At 58.7% G+C, this 16414-nt stretch overlaps 1 protein-coding gene and 2 long non-coding RNA genes across 5 annotated transcripts; all 3 read right to left on the minus strand.

Annotated features, from left to right (window-relative positions):
• Positions 1 to 3830: 3830 nt before the first annotated feature.
• LOC128851505 (uncharacterized) lies at positions 3831 to 5202 on the minus strand. Of its 2 annotated transcripts, none has more exons than XR_008448872.1 (4): positions 5100 to 5202; positions 4440 to 4569; positions 4189 to 4273; positions 3831 to 3984 (listed from the first exon to the last, which is right to left on the minus strand). It is a non-coding gene; the product is annotated as an uncharacterized LOC128851505 (long non-coding RNA). The 2 variants fall into 2 exon arrangements; XR_008448873.1 differs by having other exon boundaries at positions 4189 to 4276.
• A 263-nt stretch (positions 5203 to 5465) lies between these two features.
• On the minus strand, positions 5466 to 11272 carry LOC128851460 (glutamine-rich protein 2-like). The gene is made up of 12 exons (XM_054060491.1): positions 10934 to 11272; positions 10474 to 10557; positions 9313 to 10228; positions 9080 to 9174; positions 8877 to 8944; positions 8611 to 8716; positions 8244 to 8441; positions 7852 to 7977; positions 7218 to 7286; positions 6767 to 6931; positions 6492 to 6610; positions 5466 to 5535 (listed from the first exon to the last, which is right to left on the minus strand). The coding sequence occupies exons 1-12, from the start codon at positions 11270 to 11272 to the stop codon at positions 5466 to 5468; spliced, it is 2355 nt and encodes a 784-aa protein (XP_053916466.1).
• A 3741-nt stretch (positions 11273 to 15013) lies between these two features.
• LOC128851504 (uncharacterized) lies at positions 15014 to 16385 on the minus strand. Of its 2 annotated transcripts, none has more exons than XR_008448869.1 (4): positions 16283 to 16385; positions 15623 to 15752; positions 15372 to 15456; positions 15014 to 15167 (listed from the first exon to the last, which is right to left on the minus strand). It is a non-coding gene; the product is annotated as an uncharacterized LOC128851504 (long non-coding RNA). The 2 variants fall into 2 exon arrangements; XR_008448870.1 differs by having other exon boundaries at positions 15372 to 15459.
• Positions 16386 to 16414: the final 29 nt, after the last annotated feature.

Below are 16414 nucleotides of genomic sequence, written 5' to 3' on the forward strand. Positions count from 1 at the left end.
GAGTCGTGGTCCAAGGGGACAACACATGGTTGGTGAGGAGGTCTCGCCCTCAGGGCCACGCTGTGAGCATGGTGTTCCTCTCACCCAGAGTGCCCCCACCCCAAACAGCTCCCACCAGGACTCTCACCTCCCTCCGCGAAGAGCTGGTGGAGCTTTTCAAGCTCGGAGCGCTCCGCCTTGCTGGCTGCCAGCTGGGCCACCTGCTCCTTCAGGGTGGCATAAAGGATGCAGAGCTGCCCGATCTCCTGAAACCCCTGCACCTGTGTCCCTGAGCTGGAGGTCTGGCTGAAAGGGGACCCTGACTCTGCCCCCAGGGTGGCAGATAGGGTATAATGGGTCCGTGGCTGTGCCCCCAGAGTTGGGGTCTGAGTGTCAGGGGACCCGGCCTGTCAATCCAGAGTTGGGGTCTTGGTGACAGGGGACCCTAGCTCTTCCCCCAGGGTGGGGGTTGAGGTGCCAGAGGACCCTGGCTGTGTCCCTGGGGTGGGGGCCTGTGTGCCAGGGGATCCTGGCTGTGTCCCTAGAGTCGCGGTCTGGTTGTTGAGTGACCCTAGCTCTAGACCCAGCTTGGGGGTCGAAGTGCTAGAGGACCCTGCCTGAGTCCCCAGCGTGGGGGCCTGTGTGCCAGGGGATCCTGGCTGTGTCCCTAGAGTCGGGGTCTGGTTGTTGGGTGAACCTAGCTCTACCCATAGCGTGGGGGTTGAAGTGCCAGAGGACCCTGGCTGTGTCCCCGGAGTGGGGGCCTGTGTGCCAGGGGATCCTGGCTGTGCCCCTAGAGTCGGGGTCTGGGTGTTGGGTGACCCTAGCTCTGTCCCCAGGGTGGGGATCGAAGTTCCAGGGGACCCTGGCTGTGTCCCCAGGTTGCCGGTCTGGGTGCCAGGCGCTGATCTGGTCCCGTGCTGGGTGTCCTCTTCTGTCCTGGAGCTCTTGACAGGGCCTGAATGGCCCCCACTGCCCTGCTGGGAAGAGGAGGCAAAGGGCAGCACGTTTAGAAGCAGCCCTGCAGAGGTGAGGACAGAGCCCAGGTCACCCTCCCACCGTTTTCCCAGAGGGGAAATTCGAGAAGGCTCGAAGTGAGAGCCGTGTTTTGTGGGAGTTTTGGGAAGGGATTTTGGTTTAAAGTTGTCATTTTGGGCCATTTAAAATGAGAGCAAAAAAATCACATTTTGTGGGAGCTCGAGTGGAAAATTCAGAGGTTTTGAGGTGAAAGTCATGGTTTTGGAGAGTTTGGGGAAGGGTTTGGGGTTGAAAGTCACGCTTTTGAGGCATTTATGAGGAGATTTGTGGTGTAAGTCATAATTGTGGGAGAGTTCGAGGGGTATGTGAGGAGACTGCTATGAGATCTCAGGAAGATATATTCTCAAGCCGATGCCCCGTGCAGCTGCGGTTTGGGAGAGTTTGGAGAGGGCTGTGAGGAGATCTGGAGGAAAGTTGCGTTTTTGGTGAGTTTGAGAGGAGTTTTGAGGTAAGAATCAACTTTTTTGGGGAGCGCGTGAGGGGATTTGAGGTAAAACAATCACATTTGGGGGGTGTTTGAGGGGAAATTCGAGAAGGCTCGAAGTGAGAGCCGTGTTTTGTGGGAGTTTTGGGAAGGGATTTCGGTTTAAAGTTGTCGTTTTGGGCCATTTATAATGAGAGTTGCAGTGAAAGTCACGTTTGGCGGTAACTTGTAAGGCGACTTGGGGTAAAAGCAACATATTTTGGGGTCATTTGAAGGGAAGTTTGAGAGTATTTGAGGTGAAAGACATGGTTGTGGGGAATTTAGGACAGAGAATTGGAGTGAAAGTGCTCCTCTGGGGGATTTTGTAAGGAGACTTGTGGTAGAAGTTGCGTTTTGGGGGATTTGGAAGGTGATTTGTGGTAAACCAGTCCTATTTTGGAGGAGCTGAAGAAGATTTGAGGTGGAAGTCGTGGTCTTGTGGAGTTTGAGAAGGGAATTGGGGTGTAAGGTGGTCTTTTGGGGGCATTTGAAAGGAGACGCGTGGTCATAAGTTACGTTTGGGGGTAGTTTTTGAGGGGACTTGGGTTAAAACCAATCCTATTTGGAGGGAGTTTGAGTGGCAATTTGAGACTATTTGAGGGGAAAGACGTGGTTTGGGGGTGTTTGGGGAAGGGATTTGTGTGAAAGTCATCTTTTGGGGGGAGTTGTGAGGAGATCTGAGATGAAAGTTGCTTTCTGGTGGATGTAGTGAGGGGGTTTGGGGTAAAAACCCACAAAGGGGAGTAGTTCAAAGCAAAATGTAAGAGGACTTGAGGGGAAAGATGTGGTTGGGGGGAATTCGGGGAAGGGATTGGGGGTGATTTTGGGGGAAGGGATTTGGGTGGGATCTTTTGCCTCAGTCTTCACCGATAACTGCTCTCCTCGCCCCTCCTGGGTCATGGGACAGAAAAATGTCCCGTGGACACCCCACCAGCGCCAGGCCTCCGGAGGGAGGAAGGAGAGGGAGAAGCTTTTTTTCGCCCCTTTTCTTTCCCCCCTGCCTCTCCCCGCCCCCCCCAAGAGCTGCCTTTATCTTCTCCTGGAACTTCTTTTCTTGGGTCTGTAATCTCTCATTTAGCTCCTTATCTTTGGTGTACTAGCTGCTCATCGTACTTAGCACCCAGTTCTCGGTTGCTCACCTTCTTTCAGGTGGTGTACTGCTTCAGTGCTTCTCACTGGCTTTAGCACGTTCAACGGAGCGTCTCTGGACCCTATCCCTGTTTCATTCCTGGTTCCTCATCTTCTTTCAGTTCTACTGCTTCAGTACTCTTCACTGGGTTTATTACGTTCAACCGAGTGTCATTGGCATTGCTGTTTCTCCGAGATTCCTCCCCTGACTGATATCAGGCATTTGCTTCCGGGGTTTGTGGCCCTCTTTGGGCACCATTTGGAGCAAGTAAAGGCTCAGCCTCCCTTTGGGTGGTGCAACCACCAACTCCTCCTTATTATGCCCAAGCAAGGCTTTCTACACCTTTAGCACCTCGTTAGCAGCTACCCCGGTGATTTGCCACTTCTAAGGATCTTACAGCTGCAGCAATTAGGCCTAACTCAGCTGGCCACAAATTCTCTCTTATGGAGCAACCTACAGGAAAACTATCCTCTTAGACATAGTGAGGCCACCTCTCTGCTACCATAGGATGAATCGGTGCAGGTCAGCTCTCACCTTCAGCAACATTCATTTTCATAGAATCATAGAATGGTTTGCTTGGAAAAAACCTTTCAGATCTTCAATCCGACCATACCTGTCTAGGACTGCATATCCACGACCACTTAGCAGTCAGCTTCTGCTAGCTGGCTCCTTCCTTCTCAACTTCCAAGGTCTTCAAGGCAAACAACGCCAAGCTCTAAGGAACACTCCCAACCCCCCTTGTCTGCTTTCCCTCTGCCCTCTTTCAGCTCAAAACTGTTGCCCTCGTCCTATCCCTGCACTCCCTGACCAAGAGCCCCTCCCAGGTATTCCTGGAGCCCCTTTGCATACTGGAAGCTGCTAAGGCCTCTTTCTCCAGGCTCTGGATTTCCCAGGCCCTTGTTGCAGCAAAGCACACTTCCCTTCTGGCTTCTGAATTTCAGCCTGGCTTCTTGCACAGACCGCACAGACCCCCCACTTCACTCCACCCTCCCCCTCTGTCCTTCTCCACCCCTACAGGGCCGGGGGGAATTGGAACTGGGGGCTGAGGTTAATCAAGGTGATGCTTCCCGTCCCTGTCGCTGCTGTCCATGGCCCTTCCTCGGGAAGAGCGGAGCTGGATTTTAGTTTTGAAACCAATCTTGCTTAAAAAAAAACCAAAAAACCCCAAAAAGAAAATAATAAAACAATAACAAGATGTTGAAGTTTTTTTATTGATCCAAACCGACTAAAATCAGAAAGTCGCTTTTCTCCCAGCATCTGTTGCTGCCCGTGCTGCCCAGCTGTTGGGTGCTGGGTTACGGCCGGAGGTTCTCTGGTGTCCAGGAGAGGTGTCTGTGAGAAGGTGCTGGCTCATCCTCTGTTGAGGCGGCAGAACCTGGGGGCGAGGGGCAGGGCTGAGCACCCCTGCAGCCCCAGGGCAGCTCTGCCAGCCCAGGACAGGGCCCCTGCCCGGCAGCAGACACCCAGACATGGGGTACTGCCCCCGCCCCGACGCAGGGGTGCTGGTGTCCAGGACCCCCCTACCGCGCTGTCCCCTTCCCACCCACAGGGGCCCTTTGCCAGTCTGCTCCAGCTGTACCTTCCTTGCCCGCCAGAGCAGGCTACCGTCTCTTCCACCAGCCTCGGGAGACACAGCCGTCCTTGCCCACTCTTGCTGTCACCTCCTGCTGGGAAGGAGAGGGCGGGCTGGCTCAGACACGGGCCTGAATCCAGCAACCCTCCCACCGCCAGCTCTCCCTGGGGGAACTGAGGCATGGACCCCTCGGCGGGCTCAGTGTCCCCTCTCAGCCTCTCTCGTCCCTGCCGTGTCCCTACCTTCACCATTCTTACCTGGCTCGGCGGCGGGGTGCTGGGTGGCTTGGGCTGGAGGAACGGGTATTGCGGCAGTGGGTAGGTGGTAACGTGCAGGCCTCCGCTGCTCCGTGCCTCGCTGAGGAACCTGCACTCAGCTGATGGCTCCCTGTGGGACGGGGGTGCTCAGCGCTCGGCACAGCGTGTGCGCCCTGTGCCAGGCGGAGGGCACAGGGGCACTCACTGCTGGGATCAAGCCCTCCCAGCTCCCCCAATCCCGCTGGATCTGCTCTCTCCCCAAGGTGCCAGTGAACTGGCTGTGCCTGTGGTCAGTCCCTGCACCCCGTGCGAGGGACACCAGGAGGCAGGAGCTGGGCTGCCCCAGCTGCAGGGCTGCATTTGGGGTAGGCGTTTCACAGGAGGCACCTGATGCCGCCCCAAGCCCGAAGTCAGGGCTGAGACCAGACACAACTCATCACGCGCAGCTCAAACGCCCTTGAGACGGAGACCTGGGCAGGGCAGGGCAGCTTTGGGGGGAGCTGTAAAACCCCGCAGAGCTGGGGCAAGCACAGCCGACCCCCTGCGACATCTCCTCCCCAAGCCCTCTACCCTCCCCTCGGGAAGAGCTCCCCCTTGCCAGGACTCGGGCTGGGCCAGCTCGCACCCACGGGGCTGCAGATGGGTCCCCGTCTCCCCTACCTGTTGCTGTGCTGCTGCGTCTCCTTGGTTTGGGGATTGGTGGTGGAGCTTGCAGTGAGGCGGGTGGGCAACGGCGGCAGCAATGGGAGGGTCACCTTTTTCCTGGGGAGGGCAGAGGCTGCGTGTGGGTGACTGGGACAATCGGCCCACCCCGGCTCAGGGCAGCACCTCAGAGCCTTGGGCTTGTACCCAATGGCAGCCCCCTGTCCCCGGGCAGGGGTCACTGTGCCCCTGCTGCCAGACAGGGCTGTCCAGGGGGCTTTGCAGGGCGCTTGGCAGGGCTGGACACCCAAGCCCCCGTGTCCCACACAGCGGGGCAGCGCCAGCACCCATCTCCCCCATCCCACCCACGGTGCCGGGTGTTACTCACAGTCCGGGTGCCGTCACAGCGAGGGGTTGGTCACAGGACAGGCAGTGGCAATGGGCCTGCGGGTACCTGGGGAGGGGAGAGAAAGGCTGGGTGAGCTCCAGGGGGGACACGGCTCACAGGCAGCAGCAAGGAGCCGCGCACTGCCCTGTAGGGAGTTACCACATTTGCAGGGGGGCCACCGGGCGTTGAGCCCGATTTGTCCCCCACCAGCCTAACACGGTCTGTCTGCTTCCAGAACCGAGGGGTTTGGAGTAGGGAGAGCAGTTGTTTGTGGGCTGGGAACCAGCTCAACCTCGTATTAGGCACCAGAGAATCCACAGAGGGGAGTGTCCAAACCCCACCAGAAGCACAGGAACTGCTCCTACGGACACCCACGCCACTGCAGTCCCATGGGATCTGGGCGTGCTGGCAAGGCCAAAGGAAGCGATTATAGTAGTCCTTATTGGGATGGGATGCTCCCAGCCTGGGAGCCAGCGCTGAGCCTGGGGGATGCAGCGTTCCCATGGGTTTAGTATAGGCTTTGTCACCACTGCCTGAGGACCAGCACATGCTTGCTTTTGCCCTGCCACCCAGCTCCGAAACCCGGCAGCTGCCCAGGGCTGGCAGGGACATGGAGTGAAGGGCACAGGCACCCACACCTGCCATCCCAAGTGGCCCTCGCAGCGCTTGCCTCAGCGCTAATTACACCCCGGGGCCTTGCCAGGAGGGCAGGTCACAAGCCAGGTCCGCAGGGCACTGCGTGTCACAGCCCTGCCCGGGAGGACGAGCCACCAGCCCTGACCCTCAACCCAGAAAAGCCTTTGTACCCACACCCCAGTATCCCCTCCTTGTGCCTTCTCTGGCATGGGGAAGCTGCTGCTGGCTCCTGGTGGGAGGAGAAGACCCAGCTGCTTCCTCTCCATCCCCACTGTTTGCTGGCTAAATTGCTCCCGTGCCAGGGTACCACGCTGGCCGTGATGGCCACAGGGCATAAACAGGACAAGCGCTCTCCCCAAAGCCACCCCTGTGCCCATCACACTCACTTCATCCCAGCTGCTCCATCGGCTGTCCCTGTCTGTGGCACGATGTCCTTGAGCTGCTTCAGGGTGTTCTTACAGTGCTCCAGTTGGCTCTGGACAGGCGCCAGCTCCGGGCGATCCAGCTGTGGACAGGTGGACCAGCTCAGCGTGCTGCCCCGGCGTGGGACGTGGTGGTCCCCGGGAGAGAGCCGGGAGGGGAGACCCTCGGACGGAGGCTGCCTTAGTCTGCCCGGCCCAAAAGTGCCTGCGTTTGGCAGCGGGGACGAATCAGCCCTCACCTTGGAGTCCATCACCTCCCTGAGCTGCTGCTGCAGCTGCTGCAAGCCCTGCTCCTGGGCCATCCCCTGGCTCTGGATCTTCTCTATTATCTCCATCAGCCGCTCCATGCTGGCCTCAAACTGGCTTCGGCTGACTTGGCTGCCCGCGGTGGATTTGGTTGCTTTCTGGCAACAGGGAGAGGCAGGAGAGAGGTGAGGAAGGTTTGATGGGAGACGGGCAGGGCCCGCCGGTGTCGGAAGGAGAAGTGGCGATATGGCCCCCCTTGCCCCATCAGCCCTGTGGGCTTGGTCCCTGCAGGGAGACACCGAGGCCTGGTGAGGGGCCCACAGTTGGTCTGGAAATCCTCCCTCCCTCTGTCCGGTTCTGCCATCGAGCACCCAAGGGACAGGGGGCATTTGTCACTCTGCCCGGGATCCCCTTGCCTGGCACAGCGGCCCCTTGAGGACATACCGAATCGACTTCCAGGACTTCCTTCTCTCCTTTCTTCTCCTCCAGCCTCTCCAGGAACAGGAACAGAGCCTTCCAAAGCAGAAAGCACCCCATGATGACGCAGCACGGTGGGAGCTGCCTCCCAGCCAGCCGAGCACATCCCCCACACGCCCCAAACCTCCAGGAAAGACATGTTCATAGAATCGTAGAATCGTAGAATAGTTAGGGTTGGAAGGGACCTTAAAGATCATTTAGTTCCAAACCCTTGCCATGGGCAGGGACATCCCACCAAATCAGGCTGACCAAGGCCCCGTCCAACCTGGCCTTGAACACCTCCGGGGATGGGGCAGACACAACTTCCCCGGGCAACCTGTTCCACTGTCTCACCACTCTCATAGTGAAGAAATTCTTCCTCATGTCCAGTCTAGATCTGCCCCTCTCCAGTTTCTACCCATTCCCCATCGTCCTAGCCCCACGAGCCTTTGTGAATAGCCCCTCTCCAGCTTTCCTGTAGGCCCCCTTCAGGTACTGGAAGGTAATTTTGGGGCTCTGCAGGGCTGCGAGCAGGTTAGTGGGGGGGACAAATCTCTCGCCATCCCCAGCCTGGGGCTGGCCTAGAGGATGCTCAGACCCCACGGGGTTTTCAGCCACCCACCTCTATATCTCTCTGCTTCTTCTCAGAGCCATCCAGGAGGTCTCTCACAGCAGAGCCCAGCCACTCATGTTGTGCTTGCAGCTGCGCAATGCTGGCCTGCATGTGCTTCAGGAGCTTCTCCTCCTGCTGCAGGAGGAAGGCGACAAGTTGGTGCTGTGCGAGGGGGACTGGCTGCCCCGTGGAGGCAAACCCAGGTGACTTGGCCAGCGGCCACGGGCTGTCGGTGCCAGCAGGACATTTCGCCCAAGGCTTTTTTTTCCTTCCATGCTGCTGGCTTGTAGAAGCCAAGCACGGGGGCAGCGAGGGACTCCTCCACGTCACAGCAAAGCACAGCCAGTCGTGGTGGGGTCCCAGCAGCCCCTCCCAAGGTCCCCACGCCACCACCTCCCTACCTGGCTCTTCTCATGCCGCTGCCTCGCCACCTTGCCCGCTGCCTGCTGGCACATGACGGATTCCACCTGCTCCTGCAGCTTCTCATAGTGCTGCAGGAGCTGCTCCACCTGCGTGCCGGTGTCCTTGCTGCAGATGGGGTGCGCTGCGTGCCCCTCTGCCTGCCTCAGGCTCTCCACCACCACCCTCAACTCATCCAGCTGCAGGAAGTGGAGAAGGAACAGGCTCTGAGGTGGGATGGACGCAGCCAGCGAGCCTAGGTGCCATGGAGGCTGCATGGCCCCATCCATCCCAGCGACGTGGCTGGGAAACCCACCAGGATCACCCCACTCAGCCAGTGGCTGGTGGGACTGTGCCCCCGCACCTCACCTGTGCCTGCAGCTGGTCGGCACTCTTGTCCACCAGCTGCTCCAGCGTGGCCTGGCTCTTCTGCTGCTGCTCTCCCAGCTCCTGCTTTAATTCCTGCAGCAGCAACCTGGACAGAGAGACAGAGGCACAGGCAGGCTTAGCCTCCATGGGGCTGCTGCAGTGTGCCCCAATGCGCCATGGTTCCAGCACCCTGAGCTCCCATGCAGCCCCATGGCGTAGGAAACCCTCTCCCACCCTTTCACCCCAGTTGCAGGGTGGTCTCATACCTGATGTCCTCTTTCCCTTCAGCTCCAGGCACCTGCAGCTTTCCAAGGGCGTCCTCCAGCTGCATGATCTGGAAACGGTGGTGGGGCAGAGTCAGGGCACAACCCCCTTATTGTCCCGGCACGGGGGCTCATTGCCTGCCCCCTCCGTGCCCAACTCCTCCCTGGCATCCCCGCAGCCCCCTCGGGGCCAGCCGCTGGCTCACCTTGCCTGTCTCACCCTGCAGGTCGCTGGCTGGGCTCTGCAGAGAGGACAGCTGGCTCTGGAGGTCGGACAGGGCACTGGTGATATTCTTCTGACCTGGAGAGTCGTGGTCCAAGGGGACACGTGGTTGGTGAGGGGGTCTCGCCCTCGGGGCCAGGCTGTGAGCATGGTGTTTCTCTCACCCAGAGTGCCCCCACCCCAAACAGCTCCCACCAGCCCCACCAGGACTCTCACCTCCCTCCGCGAAGAGCTGGTGGAGCTTTTCAAGCTCGGAGCGCTCCGCCTTGCTGGCTGCCAGCTGGGCCACCTGCTCCTTCAGGTTGGCATAGAGAATGCCGAGCTGCCCGATCTCCTGAAACACCTGTGCCTGTGTCCCTGCGATGGAGGTCTGGCTGCAAGAGGACCCTGACTCTGCCTCCAGGGTGGCGGATTGGGTGGTGGGGGACCCTGGCTCTGCTCCCTGGGTAGGGATCTGGGTGAGAGCGGACCCAGGCTGTTTCCCCAGAGTGGGGGATTGGGTGCCAGTGAACCCTGGCTCTGCCCCCAGGGTGGGGGCCTGTGTGCCAGGGGATCCTGGCTGTTTCCCCAGAGTGGGGGATTGGGTGCCAGGGAACCCTGGCTCTGCCCCCAGGGTGGGGGTCTGGGTGCCATGGGTTCCAGGCTTAACCCCCTGGGTGGGGGTTGAAGTGCCAGGGGACCCCGGCTGTTTCCCCAGCGTGGGGGATTGGGTGCCAGGGGAGCCTGGCTCTGCCCCCGGGGTCAGGGTCGAGGTGCCAGGGGACCCTGGCTGTGTCCCCAGGGTGGGGGCCTGTGTGCCAGGGGATCCTGGCTGTTTCCCCAGCGTGGGGGATTGGGTGCCAGGGGAGCCTGGCTCTGCCCCCGGGGTGCGGGTCGAAGTGCTAGGGGACCCTGGCTGTGTCCCCAGAGTGGGGGCCTGTGTGCCAGGGGATCCTGGCTGTGCCCCTAGAGTCAGGGTCTGGGTGTTGGGGGACCCTAGCTCTGCCCCCAGGGTGGGGGTCTGGGTGACAGGGGACCCTGGCTGGGTCCCCAGGTTGCCGGTCTGGGTGCCAGGCGCTGATCTGGTCCCGCGCTGGGTGTCCTCTTCTGCCCTGGGGCTCTTGACAGGGCCTGAGGGGCCCCCACTGCCCTGCTGGGAAGAGAAGGCAAAGGGCAGCACGTTTAGAAGCAGCCCTGCAGAGGTGAGGACAGAGCCCAGGTCACCCTCCCACCGTTTCCCCAGTCCCTGTCTGCCTGTCCTTCAGCCTCTTCTGGGGAAAGAAGGGATACAGGGCTCAGCCGGGCCACAGAAGTTAGGGCCGGGGTGGCAGGGGGGATGAGCAGAGAGGCAGAGAGCAGGGTGAGGGCTCAGCTTCATCCTAGGGGCACCAAGCTCACCAAGCCAAGTGCCTTCTGCAGCTGCTGGATTTCCGCTTCCATGCGTTCCTGCGCTGCCTTCATTGCGTCGATCTCAAGGAGAGCCTGGGGAAGAGGGGTGGCAGGGATGAGTCCCTGGGAGGGCCCCTGGGGACCAGGACCTTCAGCCCCGCTGTGTCCAGCACAGAGCGCGCGGGCAGCACATGATCCGGCCCCACAACTGCAGCCACCGTTGGCTGCGTCAGAGCCGCCAGAACTCACTGGTGGCAACGTAGGGAGGACCCAGAGCACGCGGAGCAGCATTTCGGCCCCAGCTCTTCCGCCCCGAAACTCCATCCCTTTCCCGCAGTGCAGCCCCACATGCCACTGTGAGCTGGGTTTAAAACCAGACCTTGGTCTGAGGCCAGCACAGTGACAGCGCAGAGCCCGGAGGAGCAGGCGTCTTGCAGGGGAGCACCCGGGGCACTGGGCAGAGCCTCACCTTGGAGACGCTGCTCTCGCTTGCGTCTTTCTCCAGCTGCCCCACAGAGGTGACCTGGAGACTGCTCGCTGTCCCCGCCAGTGCGTCCTTCACACTGACGAGTGGCTCCAGCTCTGTGCCGGGGCCTCCACCCTCTTCCCCTTCTTTGCTGGGGCACTGCAGGCTGTGGGTGCTCCCCAGGAGGGGTGTCGGGCTGCGCCCCACCGCCCGGAGAGGCAGGTCCTGCAACCCCAGGTGCTGGAGTATGGCCTCCAGCAGGCCGTGCAGCTCCCCAAAGTCGACCGAAAAGGGAGAACCGAAGGCAGCATCCAGCCTCTGGGACAGGGTGAGCGAGGCCATGGCTGCTGCCCTGCCTGGTATCACAACGCTGCCCCCACGGCGGGACAGGAGCCTTTCTGCCTGAACACCCACTGACAGCAAAGGACCAGCACTGAGTGGCCACAGGCAGTGGGTGACCCACAGAGAGCGAAGTGTGCCACGCACGCCGAGTGTCACAGGGACACTGAGTGACCCACAGGCAGTGGGTGACCCACAGAGAGCGAGTGAGCCACACACGCCGAGTGTCACAGGGACACTGAGTGACCCACAGGCAGTGGGTGACCCACAGAGAAAAGTGAGCCACGCACGCCGAGTGTCACACGGACACTGAGTGACCCACAGGCAGTGGGTGACCCACAGAGAGCGAGTGAGCCACGCACGCCGAGTGTCACACGGACACTGAGTGACCCACAGGCAGTGGGTGCCCCCACACTGTGCGTGCCCACAGCTAGTGTCACAATGGGGGCGGGACAGGGCTCATTGTGACACTATCCGTTGCCAGGCAATGCCCCCAGGAACCGTGGGCACCATCACGGGGTCCCTGCCAGGACCTGGGATCAAATTCTCTCTGCGCATGGCAGATGCCCGGGGTCCCTGCTGCCTTCTCCAGCCCCTCCCTGGCAGCTTGAACCACGCAGGCAGTGCGGGAGCTGCCACCACTGCTCAAAAATACCCCAAACCCCCCAAGTCTGGGTGCGCAGCGAGAGGGGAATAAAGAACCAAAACAATTTCTGAGGGGGAAATCCCAATTTTGTCTTCCTCTCTGGGCTCCGTCCAGCCCTCATTAAAATCCATGCAAAACCTCCTCCTGCCTTTCCTCCCACTGCCCATTACGCAGAGCCCTTGAACTGACTCGTGGGCAAAGCGATACCCCGTGCAGCTGCGGTTTGGGAGAGTTTGGAGAGGGCTGTGAGGAGATCTGGGGGAAAGTTGTGTTTTTGGGGTGTTTGTGAGAGGAGATTTGAGGTGAAAAAAAAAAAAAAATCACCTTTTTGGGGACCGCATGAGGTGATTTGGCGTAAAGAAAAAAATATCATGTTTTGGGGAGTTTGTGAGGGGATACGGGGCAAAAAAATCACATTTTGTGGGAGCTCGAGTGGAAAATTCAGAGGTTTTGAGGTGAAAGTCATGGTTTTGGAGAGTTTGGGGAAGGGTTTGGGGTTGAAAGTCACGCTTTTGAGGCATTTATGAGGAGATTTGTGGTCTAAGCCGTAATTGTGGGAGAGTTCGAGGGGTGTGTGAGGAGACTGTTATGAGATCTCAGGCAGATATATTCTCAAACCGATGCCCCGTGCAGCTGCGATTTGGGAGAGTTTGGAGAGGGCTGTGAGGAGATCTGGAGGAAAGTTGCGTTTTTGGTGAGTTTGAGAGGAGTTTTGAGGTAAGAATCATAATGAGGTAAGACTTTTTTGGGGAGCGCGTGAGGGGATTTGAGGTAAAACAATCACATTTGGGGGGTGTTTGAGGGGAAATTCGAGAAGGCTCGAAGTGAGAGCCGTGTTTTGTGGGAGTTTTGGGAAGGGATTTCGGTTTAAAGTTGTCGTTTTGGGCCATTTATAATGAGAGTTGCAGTGAAAGTCACGTTTGGCGGTAACTTGTAAGGCGACTTGGGGTAAAAGCAACATATTTTGGGGTCATTTGAAGGGAAGTTTGAGAGTATTTGAGGTGAAAGACATGGTTGTGGGGAATTTAGGGACAGAGAATTGGAGTGAAAGTGCTCCTCTGGGGGATTTTGTAAGGAGACTTGTGGTAGAAGTTGCCTTTTGGGGGATTTGGAAGGTGATTTGTGGTAAACCAGTCCTATTTTGGAGGAGCTGAAGAAGATTTGAGGTGGAAGTCGTGGTCTTGTGGAGTTTGAGAAGGGAATTGGGGTGTAAGGTGGTCTTTTGGGGGCATTTGAAAGGAGACGCGTGGTCATAAGTTACGTTTGGGGGTAGTTTTTGAGGGGACTTGGGTTAAAACCAATCCTATTTGGAGGGAGTTTGAGTGGCAATTTGAGACTATTTGAGGGGAAAGACGTGGTTTGGGGGTGTTTGGGGAAGGGATTTGTGTGAAAGTCATCTTTTGGGGGGAGTTGTGAGGAGATCTGAGATGAAAGTTGCTTTCTGGTGGATGTAGTGAGGGGGTTTGGGGTAAAAACCCACAAAGGGGAGTAGTTCAAAGCAAAATGTAAGAGGACTTGAGGGGAAAGATGTGGTTGGGGGGAATTCGGGGAAGGGATTGGGGGTGATTTTGGGGGAAGGGATTTGGGTGGGATCTTTTGCCTCAGTCTTCACCGATAACTGCTCTCCTCGCCCCTCCTGGGTCATGGGACAGAAAAATGTCCCGTGGACACCCCACCAGCGCCAGGCCTCCGGAGGGAGGAAGGAGAGGGAGAAGCTTTTTTTCCGCCCCTTTTTCTTTCCCCCCTGCCTCTCCCCGCCCCCCCCCAAGAGCTGCCTTTATCTTCTCCTGGAACTTCTTTTCTTGGGTCTGTAATCTCTCATTTAGCTCCTTATCTTTGGTGTACTAGCTGCTCATCGTACTTAGCACCCAGTTCTCGGTTGCTCACCTTCTTTCAGGTGGTGTACTGCTTCAGTGCTTCTCACTGGCTTTAGCACGTTCAACGGAGCGTCTCTGGACCCTATCCCTGTTTCATTCCTGGTTCCTCATCTTCTTTCAGTTCTACTGCTTCAGTACTCTTCACTGGGTTTATTACGTTCAACCGAGTGTCATTGGCATTGCTGTTTCTCCGAGATTCCTCCCCTGACTGATATCAGGCATTTGCTTCCGGGGTTTGTGGCCCTCTTTGGGCACCATTTGGAGCAAGTAAAGGCTCAGCCTCCCTTTGGGTGGTGCAACCACCAACTCCTCCTTATTATGCCCAAGCAAGGCTTTCTACACCTTTAGCACCTCGTTAGCAGCTACCCCGGTGATTTGCCACTTCTAAGGATCTTACAGCTGCAGCAATTAGGCCTAACTCAGCTGGCCACAAATTCTCTCTTATGGAGCAACCTACAGGAAAACTATCCTCTTAGACATAGTGAGGCCACCTCTCTGCTACCATAGGATGAATCGGTGCAGGTCAGCTCTCACCTTCAGCAACATTCATTTTCATAGAATCATAGAATGGTTTGCTTGGAAAAAACCTTTCAGATCTTCAATCCGACCATACCTGTCTAGGACTGCATATCCACGACCACTTAGCAGTCAGCTTCTGCTAGCTGGCTCCTTCCTTCTCAACTTCCAAGGTCTTCAAGGCAAACAACGCCAAGCTCTAAGGAACACTCCCAACCCCCCTTGTCTGCTTTCCCTCTGCCCTCTTTCAGCTCAAAACTGTTGCCCTCGTCCTATCCCTGCACTCCCTGACCAAGAGCCCCTCCCAGGTATTCCTGGAGCCCCTTTGCATACTGGAAGCTGCTAAGGCCTCTTTCTCCAGGCTCTGGATTTCCCAGGCCCTTGTTGCAGCAAAGCACACTTCCCTTCTGGCTTCTGAATTTCAGCCTGGCTTCTTGCACAGACCGCACAGACCCCCCACTTCACTCCACCCTCCCCCTCTGTCCTTCTCCACCCCTACAGGGCCGGGGGGAATTGGAACTGGGGGCTGAGGTTAATCAAGGTGATGCTTCCCGTCCCTGTCGCTGCTGTCCATGGCCCTTCCTCGGGAAGAGCGGAGCTGGATTTTAGTTTTGAAACCAATCTTGCTTAAAAAAAAACCAAAAAACCCCAAAAAGAAAATAATAAAACAATAACAAGATGTTGAAGTTTTTTTATTGATCCAAACCGACTAAAATCAGAAAGTCGCTTTTCTCCCAGCATCTGTTGCTGCCCGTGCTGCCCAGCTGTTGGGTGCTGGGTTACGGCCGGAGGTTCTCTGGTGTCCAGGAGAGGTGTCTGTGAGAAGGTGCTGGCTCATCCTCTGTTGAGGCGGCAGAACCTGGGGGCGAGGGGCAGGGCTGAGCACCCCTGCAGCCCCAGGGCAGCTCTGCCAGCCCAGGACAGGGCCCCTGCCCGGCAGCAGACACCCAGACATGGGGTACTGCCCCCGCCCCGACGCAGGGGTGCTGGTGTCCAGGACCCCCCTACCGCGCTGTCCCCTTCCCACCCACAGGGGCCCTTTGCCAGTCTGCTCCAGCTGTACCTTCCTTGCCCGCCAGAGCAGGCTACCGTCTCTTCCACCAGCCTCGGGAGACACAGCCGTCCTTGCCCACTCTTGCTGTCACCTCCTGCTGGGAAGGAGAGGGCGGGCTGGCTCAGACACGGGCCTGAATCCAGCAACCCTCCCACCGCCAGCTCTCCCTGGGGGAACTGAGGCATGGACCCCTCGGCGGGCTCAGTGTCCCCTCTCAGCCTCTCTCGTCCCTGCCGTGTCCCTACCTTCACCATTCTTACCTGGCTCGGCGGCGGGGTGCTGGGTGGCTTGGGCTGGAGGAACGGGTATTGCGGCAGTGGGTAGGTGGTAACGTGCAGGCCTCCGCTGCTCCGTGCCTCGCTGAGGAACCTGCACTCAGCTGATGGCTCCCTGTGGGACGGGGGTGCTCAGCGCTCGGCACAGCGTGTGCGCCCTGTGCCAGGCGGAGGGCACAGGGGCACTCACTGCTGGGATCAAGCCCTCCCAGCTCCCCCAATCCCGCTGGATCTGCTCTCTCCCCAAGGTGCCAGTGAACTGGCTGTGCCTGTGGTCAGTCCCTGCACCCCGTGCGAGGGACACCAGGAGGCAGGAGCTGGGCTGCCCCAGCTGCAGGGCTGCATTTGGGGTAGGCGTTTCACAGGAGGCACCTGATGCCGCCCCAAGCCCGAAGTCAGGGCTGAGACCAGACACAACTCATCACGCGCAGCTCAAACGCCCTTGAGACGGAGACCTGGGCAGGGCAGGGCAGCTTTGGGGGGAGCTGTAAAACCCCGCAGAGCTGGGGCAAGCACAGCCGACCCCCTGCGACATCTCCTCCCCAAGCCCTCTACCCTCCCCTCGGGAAGAGCTCCCCCTTGCCAGGACTCGGGCTGGGCCAGCTCGCACCCACGGGGCTGCAGATGGGTCCCCGTCTCCCCTACCTGTTGCTGTGCTGCTGCGTCTCCTTGGTTTGGGGATTGGTGGTGGAGCTTGCAGTGAGGCGGGTGGGCAACGGCGGCAGCAATGGGAGGGTCACCTTTTTCCTGGGGAGGGCAGAGGCTGCGTGTGGGTGA

Source organism: Cuculus canorus, chromosome 2 (genome assembly GCF_017976375.1).
Source record: "Cuculus canorus isolate bCucCan1 chromosome 2, bCucCan1.pri, whole genome shotgun sequence".
Classification (NCBI taxonomy): Eukaryota; Metazoa; Chordata; class Aves; order Cuculiformes; family Cuculidae; genus Cuculus; species Cuculus canorus.